The 14,369-nt window shown below is 35.0% G+C and overlaps 1 protein-coding gene across 1 annotated transcript; it reads left to right on the plus strand.

Annotated features, from left to right (window-relative positions):
• The first annotated feature begins 462 nt into the window (after nt 1–462).
• Nucleotides 463–10,640, plus strand: LOC124183416 (E3 ubiquitin-protein ligase TRIM71). Its single transcript, XM_046571876.1, has 5 exons — nt 463–1,098; nt 7,926–8,165; nt 8,286–8,600; nt 8,729–9,016; nt 9,220–10,640. Exons 1-5 carry the CDS (start codon nt 1,075–1,077, stop codon nt 10,369–10,371), a joined length of 2,019 nt encoding a protein of 672 aa, XP_046427832.1. The 5' UTR covers nt 463–1,074; the 3' UTR covers nt 10,372–10,640.
• The last annotated feature ends 3,729 nt before the right edge of the window (nt 10,641–14,369 follow it).

The following is a 14,369-nucleotide window of genomic DNA, read 5'->3' on the forward strand; positions in this document are numbered from 1 at the left end:
GTATACGTATAATTACATTCAGTACGTACAACGAGCTGTTATTCGTTAGAAATCAAACGCTTAAACAGCAGTAGAATCGTGCCAAAGCTTTCTTCGGTTTTTTATTTTCTTGTAACTTTTTGTATTACATATTGTTTGATCTCATTTCACGTCGTTATAAGTTTTCTTTGTTATTATTATTGGATTCATATTTACTCTTAACTTTTTGTATTGCATATTGTTTGATCTGATTTCACGTCAGTATAAGTTTTCTTTGTTATTATTATTGGGTTCATATTTATTCTTAACTTTTTGTATTACATATTGTTTGATCTCATTTCACGTCGTTATAAGTTTTCTTTGTTATTATTATTGGATTCATATTTACTCTTAACTTTTTGTATTGCATATTGTTTGATCTGATTTCACGTCAGTATAAGTTTTCTTTGTTATTATTATTATTGGGTTCATATTTATTCTTAACTTTTTGTATTGCATATTGTTTAATCTGATTTTACGTCGGTATAAGTTTTCTTTGTTATTATTATTGGGTTCATATTTACTATTAACTTTTTGTATTGCATATTGTTTGATCTTATTTTACGTCGGTATAAGTTTTCTTTGTTATTAGTATTGGGTTCATATTTATTCTTAACTTTTTGTATTGCATATTGTTTGATCTGATTTTACGTTGGTATAAGTTTTCTTTGTTATTATTATTGGGTTCATATTTACTCTTAACTTTTTGTATTGCATATTGTTTGATCTGATTTTACGTTGGTATAAGTTTTCTTTGTTATTATTATTGGGTTCATATTTACTCTTAACTTTTTGTATTGCATATTGTTTGATCTGATTTTACGTCGATATAAGTTTTCTTTGGTATTATTATTGGATTCATATTTGCTCGTTTGCATTACATATTGTTTGACGTGATTTCGCGTCGGTACAAGTTTTCTTTGTTATTATTATTGCTTCATATACGTACAATTACACCTATATAATATTCAAAATCTTAACACTAAATATAATCGAGAGTGACAACGTGAATTAAAATCGAATACGACTGAACAGCAACACTCATACAAGAAATTCATGTCAGGAGTGTTGTTAGATTTGGTAAGTATTAAAAAGCATTTGTTACACATACCTGTGCATGATATATTTCAATTTTTATACTTGTTGTTGTCGTTGTCGTTATGATTGTTTTTATAAACGATAATCTGTGTTCTCTTGAAAAAAATGTACCGACAACAACACGCGTCTATTTCTCGGCATGTTCTGTAATTGTTCATACCTTAAAAACACGTTGCGATATATGATATACTTACAACGTATATAATTTATCGCTGTTCGAGGACCGTCGAAAATTCATTCGATACAAATACAACGACGGTTATCTCGCGTTATTTCTATCAACCCCTATCAAACACCGTCAAATATCGAAATACGCCACAGTTTTACCTCACGCGTTTCTTGGCTGACTTACGATTAGTATATGAGTAATAAACATAATATACGTCGCAGCGTAATAAATAAATACCCCGTAAAATTTTGCCAACAGTATCATTATAGATCTATTTTATTATGACGCGTGCACAGAAAGAGAGAGAGAGAGAACTGCAGCGTTATATAGATTCGTGCAATTTCGAACACATGCGAAACGCTCACACACACAAAAACAGACTCCACAGTGTCAAAAATTGTACGTAGTACACTTCTGTTTGTAAACATCAATCACCGATTAATTTACTTCTCGAAGAAACGCGATTTTTAACACTCACCGTCAAAAGATCAAAAATATCCTCCGACGCTGCTTTCGTCTGCGCTCTATCCCCCCTCCCCCCTCACGCAACTCCCATCAGGATCCCAGTGCGCAGAACGCGCGTGCTGCGTTGAGAGCGTCTCCTCTCTTGTTTTGTTATGACGCCGATATACGCGACCTGCCCTACGCCTGAAGTGCGTAAAGGCACACACGCCGATGTGGTATATGATTTGAGGATATGATGGCGTACGAATTTTTTTTTTTTTTTTTTTCAACACAGTTATTTATCGAATCCCGCGGCTTATGTCGGCATTTACGCTCTTATGAGGTACATGAATACATATATACATGTAATATAGGCATATGTATACACAAAGTCTCGATTATTTACATCTCGATCTGTATATTATACATATAGGTGTACGTCATATTTTTATTGCGTTCTACTCGTAGACCGTATTGAACTAGGTAACTCGATTATTTATTGATGCGAATGGGTGAAGAAATTTTGAAACTCATCTTATTATGCATTCGGATACTCCTCGATTACACTTGTGTATGTTAATAATAATAATATACAAACATATATATGACATAAAAATGATGATTCACTCGCATACTTCAGTAAATATATATAATGTTTGTTTGGTAGAGCCTAGCCTCCGTTTCTTCGATAGCGTCCAGCGTCGTAAAATCACGCGTTTCAAAGAATCGACGATTTTTTTCAACCGCGATATCAATTTCCGTAATGATATTGTAATACTTGTCGTCAATTTTCGATACACGGTATTAATGCATACACGCTTGGTATGCGCAATCTTACCTGTAATTAGTGCTGATTGCCGTTATGATATTATTACAACAAACTGCCATTCTTTATAAAATTTATCAAAGACGGTTTGTTGTACTTGGCCATTCGGTATAGCCATATAATTTATGTGTATTGCACATATCCACCCTCTTGTGCGGGATAAACTTATCGATTGGTGTTTCGGTTTCAGAAATTCGGGGGCGTCCCCTTATATATTCTCATCTCCCCTCGTCGTCTTTCCCTACCGTAGCAACAGCACTTATCGTGAGCTCTCGCTGCACCAGGGTGAATTGTATTCCGGTTACAAAAATAACTTCCGAAGCTTTCTTAGCCCGTACATTATATGCTATATACATATGTGCTTCGGGAACTCCGCGGATGGTCCGTATCATCTATTTTCGCTTTAGAAAAACCAAACCAGTTTCATATATTAATGCGTATACACTACAAGTAATTTATACATTATTGGCACTCATCTCATCTCCAAAATTTAGTTGATAGATGTACACACACCGTATATATATATATATATATATATATATATATATATATATATATATATATGAACAATATAACGATTATTCCTCCCGTTCGAATGTTTCGCTTGAATTAAAAATAGTGCAGCTAAAAATCGGCACGGCCGCTGATCGCACGCTTGCGATTCATTTCGGCTGTATTATCATCTCCCAAACTCACCGGTCATTTAGCGGTTTTTCACTTAAAAAAAAAAAAAAAAATAAACCATTCAAAAGAAATTCGACATTCAATTTGAGAAACATACGTCAATCTGCTCGAAGATTCTCTGGTTGATAGATTCTCGTTTCTGAAGCAGTTCTTCAAAATACTAGAAAAAAGCGTTATAACTATATTATAAGAAATAACTACGTTCTTTCGCCATCCTCGACACACACACACACACACACACACACGCACGCACGCACATGTATATATGTATATCTAATGATCAAAGTAACGAAACATCATTGATACAAAGTAAATAAAAATCATTTAAGTTTTAATCATTTAAATCATTAAGTAATATAATTTTACATGAGGCAAATGGCGAATACGAACCTGCAATAAAAATTGAACACTTGAACACTTGAATACTTGTAACTAGAGCTATTGTCGCACAGTACTTTGTCTGTTCTTTGCGTTTTTTCGATTTGAGTGGAAAAATGAGAAAGCAAAAACAAATAAGTAACTAGTTTCTACCGACGTCCACGTCGTTAGTTTTGTGTCACGCCGAGAGGGAGAATAAGCGCCATATTTAATTTTTTATCTAGGATTTTGTAAATAATAATCGCTATCTTGCATCCACGATCTTAAACGTTGCAAATTTATCCTCAGATTCGTAATCAGCGACCCCAAAAAACTCTTGTATCACTTTGACTTTGATGATTGGTTTTTTTTTAAATGTGCCCCTCAAAGGGTTAACACGCGTCGCGTCGTATTGGGTAGATAAAGGGAATATTAACTCGTTGCGAAGCGATTTTTCTCGTACAGTATCGCTTAGAACGTTCTACCTTTTTCCGTATGGAAGAAAATGCATTTCTTACTTCAAAATACGGTTATTGATTTTTAAAAGATCTCTTTAGCTTCTCCGAACCCTACGAGACCCAGGGTTTGGGCCTGTCCCATACCGTAAACCGAGTTTCAATTGTTTCCTTAGCCCTCCAACTTGTCACGAACCTGGGACCCTGGCCTATTCCAGACTGTAAAGCAGGGAGAACGAGTTTTTCGTTCCGGGACCCCGAATTTCTAATTTCACCTTGCATTAATTTACATTCGGAATTATCTTCGTACCCATAAATATGCCATCCAGTTGCCATACCCGTAGTATACGCATTTTAGGGCTTTCAGTGTGCAACTAATAACACTATGTTGCCACTGTTTTCACACTCGCTACTATTTACCTCTATTTACATGTCTCTGATAACAAGAAAATGAAAATTTTGCTCTTCGCGTGAACGCGTCGCCCAAAATGTCTGGATGCCACTGTAGGACGAGGTTGATTTTAGTAATGTTATCACAACGAAACATTGGGAAAAAATAATTGTTTTCTTAGTTTTACAATCATTTCGAAGAAACTAAGATTTCGAAATATGAGTGTGTTTTGTTTTGTTACGATTTACTAAATTTCAAACAGTCCGAAAATGGCGAAATAACGGTTTTACCTCAGCATGAATCCTTACGATAACGTGAATAACTTCAATATGATTGTGTGGATGACTGGTTTCATTTTAAATCGCCCATCAGGGTCAACACAATAATTTCAAGACTTGTAAAAAAAGAAAAAAGAAAACCTGATTCGTCGGTAAATTTGAAGAGACGCATATTCTGTCATTCTGCTACAAAAAAAAATTCGCAAGGGTGAAACAGAACACTAGACGATGTTGAAGCAATGAAAGGAATACGAAAGATTTACGTCCGAAAAAAAGGAAATAGTAACGAACCGTACTTTCACTGCAAGAACAGATCAACGTTAGGGTATTCATTTAGCTATAACAAGCTGGAACAGCCGCATTCGAAAATCGGTAAATCTCCCGCGGAATAGTTAAGGGCTAATCAAAGGCTAATTAAATGCTTTATTCGGAAATTAAATGCTCCACGTTTTTTTTTAAACCTGAGCTGGTGCCACCTCAGAAACCACGAGATCGACAAGAAATTTTGAAAAACTGTTCCTGCCATAATTAAAGGCTCGTTAAAGGCTCCAGGAATCCATGTTTAAAAATTATTTTGTTGACCAATCTAGGTGAGAACACCCCCCGAACTCGAAAAATTTCTTTGACGGAACAAGTTACAGGGTTCCTAAAGGCGTCAAAATTACTCTAAAATTAAAGGCTCTTGATACACTGTCCTTGCGTATTAAATGGTCCACCCCAGCACCAGATCTACGATGTTGTCAATAGGGAGCAAGACCTAAGACTGCCGCCCTCTACCACTAACTTAATCTAATTGTCAACTCAGTTTTATTTCTTAAGAACTGGAAATACATTCAGGTATTTCAGAAAAGCAATGACAAAGAGAAGTTAAAGAATGAAACAAATGATTTATTGCGCAAATAAATCACATAATGTTATTGTTACAAAGGGTGAAATTACCCGTCTTACCCACCTTTCTAATCATCTAGTAGTCATCATAGATAAAAGAAGTTTGTAAACGTCTTATGGCTTAAAATGAATAAGATTTCTGCGTCAACCAGCATTCTTGCATAAACAGTCTTGTTTCAGACTTTAAACGAATAACACCGCATTTAGCAATAAACATAGTTTTCACAACTATTTCATTTTTCGCTACTTATTTGCCACACAAGCTCAAGTACCCACATTTTATTTCATAATTCCAACGAGAGTTACAATATATTCGAGAAAACAAAAAGGTTGATGACTTGTCGTAGAACTGATATAAAATATTGGAACTTGATTAATTATTTTAAAATCTCATGTGGTATTTATTTTTATTATATAGTATATGTAACAAGATATCGTAGATAAAATATTCTGAGAAATATTCTTTATGCAGCTTGGATGCTACGGTAAATGCTCAGGTGGCAAAGGTTCGAATGAGAAAAACAAATGAAAAATGGCAAGAGTATTTGTTGAAGAATGATTTGTAATATTCCGATTGAATAAAATCGAAGTACTCGCTGAAAGTCGATTTCTGTAATTCTTTATTAATGAATTATATCTTTGAGTGATTATCCTCCTGTAACCAGCATGTAAAGAAACTAATTTCTGGAAATTTATTTCTGAAACGCTACGAATGTAATATTATGAATTTGATGCATATATTTTTAGGTACATCTTGAAGAGTGTCTGTAAAACTTTTCGTAAAAAAATATTGATATTTTCATAGAGTGATTTTGACGCCTCTAGGAACGCTGTAACTTATTCCGTCAAAGATTTACAGTGATGTTTCGAGTTCGGGGAGTGTTGTCACCTAGGGGTGGCTTTCAAAAAATCTTTTTAAACATGAATTCCTGGAGCTTTTTAATGAGCCTTTAATTCTGGCGTGAATAGTTTTTCGAAATTTCTCTTCGATCCCATAGTTTTCGGCGTAACGGTTCTAGGATTATCTCGAGGTGGCACCGCCACAGGTTTTTTTTAAAAACGTGGAGCAATTAATTCGAAGATATGGCACCTAATGAGCCATTAATTAGTCCTCAATTATTCTACAGGAGGTTTATCGATTCTCGAATGTGGCGGTTCCAGCTTGATATACATAGCTTACTCATGTTTATTGTTGTAATATTCCAATATTTTGAAGCTGATACAGTCTTATTTTCCATTGGATTTTTCGTACTTGTCATATCCACTTATTTCTTCGTAATACAAGCATTATACAGAAGGAAACAACGTAGCTACATGAAAAAAATAATTTTTAGTAAAAAACATACATCTGAATATGTCGAAAATGCGTGATATTAAAAGACTCATAACTTCTCATAGAAGACCTTACCCGCTAAATAAACTTGTGTGAAAAGTTAGTATACTTTTAAAGGAATATGCGAGAAAAAAAAGAAAATTCTAGAAAATCGTAAGTGAATTTTTTGACAATATGTATCACGTTAAATAACTCCGGCAGTTTTCAATCGACCTTCCTTACTTCGAGATCCTCTGAATGAAGCAAATAATACATTTTGGAAAAAAAAAAATTACTGGACTCCGTTTATTCATCCAAAAGTTGTGGCATTTTATAAATTTAGGGAATGTGTATGTGAATGGGTTTTTCACAAAAAATGGGAATAGCTGTACAGACAGACAACGTTTTTTTAGACCAAATGACTAAATATGAGTCTCCTCTAATTTGTCATTATCATGGATATTTTCTATAAGTTGCTTGAATTTTTCGCCCCGACCTTGATCGGTGATTTTAGATAGAACAGGCCTACACTACTTTTTTGTGACCCCCATATTTATTAATCATAAAAAAATAGATTCTAAGGGTTTGAGATGCCACTATTTTAGTAAATATTTTTTCATGGCAGATGCCACTGACACAACTGCTTTTTCAGACTTCGATCGCTGGCAGCCCTGGCATGTAAACTCAAGCAACGTTCCAGTTTTCACGTATCATTCGATTTGCAATCAAATATGAGATTGAAGCTCTTTATTTTAATGTGACGATGCATTTTCAAGAAAATCGTTATTTCCTATAACTTAGGAATTATTTGAAATTCACGATTAGTATACTATTGTACAGCAGAACATAAACATTATTTCCAAGTTTAATTCCTTCAACATAATTCTAAACTTGCAAAATAGGGATATTTTCTTCAGCAATGAATTTAACAGAAATTTTAGAAATAAGAACTTTGTTGTTGGATTTGTTAGAAAACATCTAGCAATTTTGTTGTTTTTCTTCCAGATTCAATTGGGAGTTGAAGCTGATAAATTCGTTGAACAGGACGTGGGGCATACAATGGCCTCACGAAGTAGTTTGAGTCCCACGTGGACATTTCCTTCTCGTAATAGTCCTAGGTGGGTCACCAGGGAGGTCTGTGGCAACTGCAATCAATCGAGTTCCAGGAATGTTCCCCAAGTGGTGGCAAAGTGTCTAGATTGCACGTACCTTCTTTGCGAACCATGTCTGATGGCTCATCAAAGGGTACAAACTGATTAACACTATCATCTCTATGCTTTTAACATATTTTAGTTGATGCTAAAACACACTGTCCGACTAAAGGGAGAATAAATGTATTAATGAAAACCTCTTTTCTGTCTAAAGGGTCGTCTGACAAGAAATCACAGAATTCAACTTGACACAAGAAGCAATACACCAAGTCCATCTTCAGCTGTTACCTCTTACTCACCCCCACCAACAATTACCTTCTATTGCGATGTTCATCAGGAAATTATAAAACTTTACTGCGAGCCTTGTAAAGTGGTATTATGTGAAGTATGCGTAAACAAGGATCACAGGGGTCATTTTGTGTACCAATTGTGGTGGGCTACTAGAGGTGGTGAATTTACTCCGCTCCATATATTGAATGAAATTTGCAGTGGAATCTCAAACATTCTACGAGGGATTAAACTAGTCGAGGTAATGACTTTTCTTGTTCAATCCCAGCATATATATTAATAAAGTGGATCGGCCGAGTAATTTGATACCACAGTTCTGTATCATAAAAAAATACACAATTCTGATATGTCTTCTTTTTTTTTATTCAGCATACTGACGAAGATATGGACAGATGGGTGATTCAGGCAGACCCTTTTTTGAGGATAAGGATCTCTGAAGGGTTTCCTATACTTTGTGAAGAGCGAGAGAAATTGCTGACTGCAATTCAGAGAATAAAGCTGATGAGAGACGAAAGACTAGAGGTTAGAACACAAGCTCTTACGAAAATACTCCTTGGACTATGGGATATTTTTAACAGACTTAGGGAAGCAATCGATCAACACACGACAAATAATCCGAACGAACTTTTGTGTATCAAGGAAACGGGTGCCAAAGAGGTTAGTTCTTTTTTCTTTTTATTTAGCAATATGTACATCGTTATTATGAGAAAATGTAATATTTTAACCACTTGCCAATCACAGGCGATCAATTAAAGGCAGTGAAAATTTGTATATATAAAAGGTGTATATTGCTCTTTCCAATATCTTTGACCATTAGGTCAGATAATAAATGACTAAAATCTACTTATATCTGTGCTCAGGTGCTTCAGATTCGTCAATATCAGAATTCTGTAGTACCCAGGGACGACGACTGGATGTCATTCCTAGATTCAGATTTCAATTTGGTAAATTCATTCGCCTCCGTGGGACCAGTCACTTTTGGAAATCCAGGCCCCATAGGAGATCATCGATCTGTTAGAGGTCGGACAGCGGCAATAGAAACTCCCATGGGCAGTAGTAGGATAGTATCCAACTCCCCACGGCATGTCATACCTCATGGTAGACCTGTGCTAGGATGCAATCTTGTCGTATCTTTGAAAATCAATCGCAGTTTAAATACTATGGGATTAAGAACAGTTGCTATTTGGGGTTCAGAAGGGAACAAAGATGGAGAGTTATGCAGACCCTGGGGTGTTTGCTGCGACAAGAATGGATATATCATCGTAGCAGACAGATCGAATAATCGTATTCAAATTTTTAAAGAAAATGGTACTTTTGTAAGAAAATTTGGTACCCAGGGCTCTGGTCCGGGTCAATTTGATCGACCCGCCGGTGTAGCTACAGACTCGCAAAGCCACATTGTGGTTGCTGACAAAGATAATCATAGAATTCAAATTCTTACCTTCGAAGGACTATTTCTACATGCCTTTGGTGAAAAGGGCTCTAGGCCAGGCCAATTCAATTACCCTTGGGATGTGGCTGTTAATTCTGAAGGCCAAATAGTTGTCTCTGACACACGAAATCATCGTATTCAACTATTCACACACCAAGGTGTATATTTAGGAAAGTTTGGCTTCGAAAATACCACTGGTCCTTGGAAGCACTTTGATTCGCCTCGAGGTGTTGCTTTCTCTCCAGAGGGCAACATAATTGTAACCGACTTCAACAATCACCGGCTAGTCGTTATTCCGCCGAACTTGGGAACCGCAAGGTTCTTAGGTGGGGAAGGTACTGCTTTAAAGCAATTCTTGAGACCACAGGGTGTTGTGGTAGACGACGAAGGGCACATCGTAGTTGCAGATTCTAGAAATCACAGGATACAGATATTTAAACCGTCAGGAGAGTTATTGTGGAGGATAGGAAGTTCGGGTAAAGCACCTGGCGAACTCGATAGACCCGCGGGCATAACATTAACACCCAATGGAGCAATAGTTGTCGTTGACTTCGGTAACAACAGAATTCAAATATTCTAGATTTTAAGAAGCAAAAACCAATACCGTTGCAAAACTGTATAACTCAGAAACTGAGGTCAATCACTTGATACATTTTTAGCAAGAAGTATGTAGCGTGTTATGTAGCGTGTTATGTGTTTATAGAATCTTTTTTTCGAGTCGAGCTTAGGCATATATACCGGGTGTCCCATTTTAATCTTATATCTAAATTATCTCGAAAAATATTGCTCTGATCAAATTTTGTTTGAAACAAAAGTTTTAGAGTTCAAAGGGGGACGTTCAAAAAAAATTTTGTTGAAGGTCCCAAATTTACAATAGCGACGCTACGATGACTGACATGGTTTTTTTTAAGGGAAACCTAACTTTTTTTTATGACAAAACAATGCATTGCATTGAAACTAACAACTTTTGTAAGAAACATTTTTCGATTCAGATTGTGGTTTTCATGTTGGAACTCCATTTTTGACTATTTAGCGCTGTCCGGAAGGTACCATACAAAACCCAAACCACATGAAAACCACAATCTGAATCGAAAAATGTTTCTTACAAAAGTTGTTAGTTTCAATGCAATGCATTGTTTTGTCATAAAAAAAAGTTAGGTTTCCCTTAAAAAAAACCATGTCAGCCATCGTAGCGTCGCTATTGTAAATTTGGGACCTTCAACAAAATTTTTTTTGAACGTCCCCCTTTGAACTTTAAAACTTTTGTTTCAAACAAAATTTGATCAGAGCAATATTTTTCGAGATAATTTAGATGTAAGATTAAAATGGGACACCCGGTATGTATACATGGGGTAAAGCTTAAGAACTGAATTTGCGATATCTAATATACGTAATGAAAGGTAAAAACATACTCAATCTAATTTTGCCATCATCTTATTTGAATTGGAATAGCGCCTTACGATGGGCAAATGGTGGAAATAAACTTGGAGCTAGAATAAATTTGCGAGTGTTTTCAACAGTAGTCATGCTACAACTAAGAAGCTGCAGTTTAATGGCAGCTTTAAAATGAGTTCACTTTCATCTTATACTAAATAGAGTGAAATCAGGATTAGGTTATATAGTTGAACCCTGAACTCAATTTCAACAAGGTATATTGCAATACATTTGAAGTATTTTATTTGCAAATAATATTGAAAGTATATATTAATTGAGTGAATATAGTATTCAGATAACAGATAACAGATCTGATGGATGATTTTCAATGATTACTTTAGATATTGGGGGGGTTATGCATGGTTTTTTTTTTTTTTTTTTTACCAGCCTTTGAAAGCATGTGATGCAATTACAACTTGTTATAATATCATTTTAAATGATGTGCTGATCAAAAGCAGTATTGATAAAACTGCGTATGAAGATTTTTAAATCTTATGGTAGGCTTTACTGTTACTGTGTATTCCTTATAAATTTAACCTGACGAAAGAACTACAAGAACGAAGTCAAATAGAAATTAGACCGTGTCTACCTCAATATAAAAAAGTACCATATAATTCAGACATTTGATGATTTTTCCAAGTTATTTATATGTGTGATAACAATTGCCAGAAATTTTTATTGCTGTTTAACAAGACTTGATGATTACGCGTAATGTCTTATTTTCCAAAAATATAGAATTGGTGGGATACTTTATAATAATAATAGTAATAATAGCAATGGTAATTAATATCTTTAAATTTAATCAAGTTACAGTCAGTTGAGTGACACAAGATTGACTTAATATTATGAGTGTGCTAATATCATATTTGTGAAACTGTTTTAGTTCAAATTACTTTTAACGTTAGCGTGTTAATGTCACGATTGCAAAATTAGAATCAAATAATCTATCCAACGTTAGCAAAATGCGTGAAAGTAAAAAAAAAAAGTGTATGCTTAATGAGTGTGATTATATGTTCAAATTTGAAAAGTAATGACAAAAACAAGTAAAGTGAAGAAAAAAAAGTGTTTATAAATTAAAATGAGAACTGGCTGACTCTAAAGTCCCTGTAGTCGAGGAAATAAAGCAATGGACTGTCGATTTTTTGAGCAGTAAGACGGATTTTAATGCGGTTTTTTGCATTCGCTTCGTAAGAGCGCCTACAAACTTTGTGAACTAAATTGATTAATTAATTTTTTGAAAATGCATTATGGCATTAATAATATGGGCTATTCCGCGTCAACCGGATCAGTCATCTCTCAGATATTTTTTTAATTTGGCATGTGGATTGTGTGGGAGGAGTTGGATTTTTCTGCCAAAGTGCGAATCTCATAATGCAAAATTCGATTTTTTATTAACAATAACAAATTAGACTCCCATTTTTTTCAAAAATTCATAACTTTGGCAAAAAATTAGATACAATATATTTTTTTTTTCAAATTACGCGGAAAGCTCTATAGAATTTGAAAAAAAATACGAAATTGTAAAAAAAAGTTGTTATCAATTGTTTATTTAACAATTAATTTTTCAAAGATTTTTAAAACAGTGACTGACACGATCAAAAAATTTTTTTGAAATCCTGACATGTTCCTTGAACTGTACTACAACCTGTGAATCAATTCCAGAGGGGTGTTTTTCTTTGTTTTCGAGTAAAAAATCATTAAAGGTGTCGATGCGCGTGAAATTGCGGCGCGCCGAGTCTCTACGTAATGGCGGGCGGCCGGTTGCCGTCCACCGCTACCCCGCGGTGGCGTCGCAGCGTTATTTTAGTCATTTTCACAATGTAGGACATGATTGAAGAATCTGAAAAAAATACTGTACCTTCACAAGGCCTGCTCAAAGCTATAAGTGAAGTTTCAAGAATGTGTTTTTATTTTATAATAAGTAGCAAGTTATGTAATTATTATCATTTATGTGCACTCTCATGGTGCGTAACCGTTATTTTGAATCTCTGTAATAAAAAAACGGTGAAAAACACATTCTTGAAACTTCACTTATAGCTTTGAGCAGGCCTTGTGAAGGTACAGTATTTTTTTCAGATTCTTCAATCATGTCCTACATCGTGAAAATGACTCTAAAATAACGCTGCGACGCCACCGCGGGGTAGCGGTGGACGGCAACCGGCCGCCCGCCGTTACGTAGAGACTCGACGCGCCGCAATTTCACGCGCATCGACACCTTTAATGATTTTTTACTCGAAAACAAAGAACAACACCCCTCTGGAATTAATTCACAGGTTGTAGTACAGTTCAAGGAACATGTCAGGATTTCAAAAAAATTTTTTGATCGTGTCAGTCACTGTTTTAAAAATCTTTGAAAAATTAATTGTTAAATAAACAATTGATAACAACTTTTTTTTACAATTTCGTATTTTTTTTCAAATTCTATAGAGCTTTCCGCGTAATTTGAAAAAAAAATATATTGTATCTAATTTTTTGCCAAAGTTATGAATTTTTGAAAAAAATGGGAGTCTAATTTGTTATTGTTAATAAAAAATCGAATTTTGCATTATGAGATTCGCGCTTTGGCACAAAAATCCAACTCCTCCCACACAATCCACATGCCAAATTAAAAAAATATCTGAGAGATGACTGATCCGGTTGACGCGGAACAGCCCATATTATTAATGCTATAATGCATTTTCAAAAAATTAATTAATCAATTTAGTTCACAAAGTTTGTAGGCGCTCTTACGAATCGAATGCAAAAAACCGCATTAAAATCCGTCTTACTGCTCAAAAAATCGACAGTTGGGCCGTTTTTAGTGCTTTATTTCCTCGACTACTGTATGCACCTAAAAGTGCGTTCGGCAGAAAATTTTTATCTCGGCGCAGAGACTCAGCAAGGCACGAATATTGAAATTACAATAGCAAGAAATCTAGGATCTTAATGTTGATACATGATTAATACTAAACTTTGCAAAATTAACTGTTGTTTTTACTTCAATCATGGCAAGAATTAATGCATCGTCCTGCGAGGCCACGTATGAACGCAAAGAGGGGAACGAGATGGTGTATCTAAATTTGAGTCAAATGTTGATTGAAACAGTCCATATTTATTTAGCTAATGTTATAAACTTTTGTATTGCTTTAACTTACAGTTTATTTC

Source organism: Neodiprion fabricii, chromosome 5 (assembly GCF_021155785.1).
Source record: "Neodiprion fabricii isolate iyNeoFabr1 chromosome 5, iyNeoFabr1.1, whole genome shotgun sequence".
Taxonomy (NCBI): domain Eukaryota; kingdom Metazoa; phylum Arthropoda; class Insecta; order Hymenoptera; family Diprionidae; genus Neodiprion; species Neodiprion fabricii.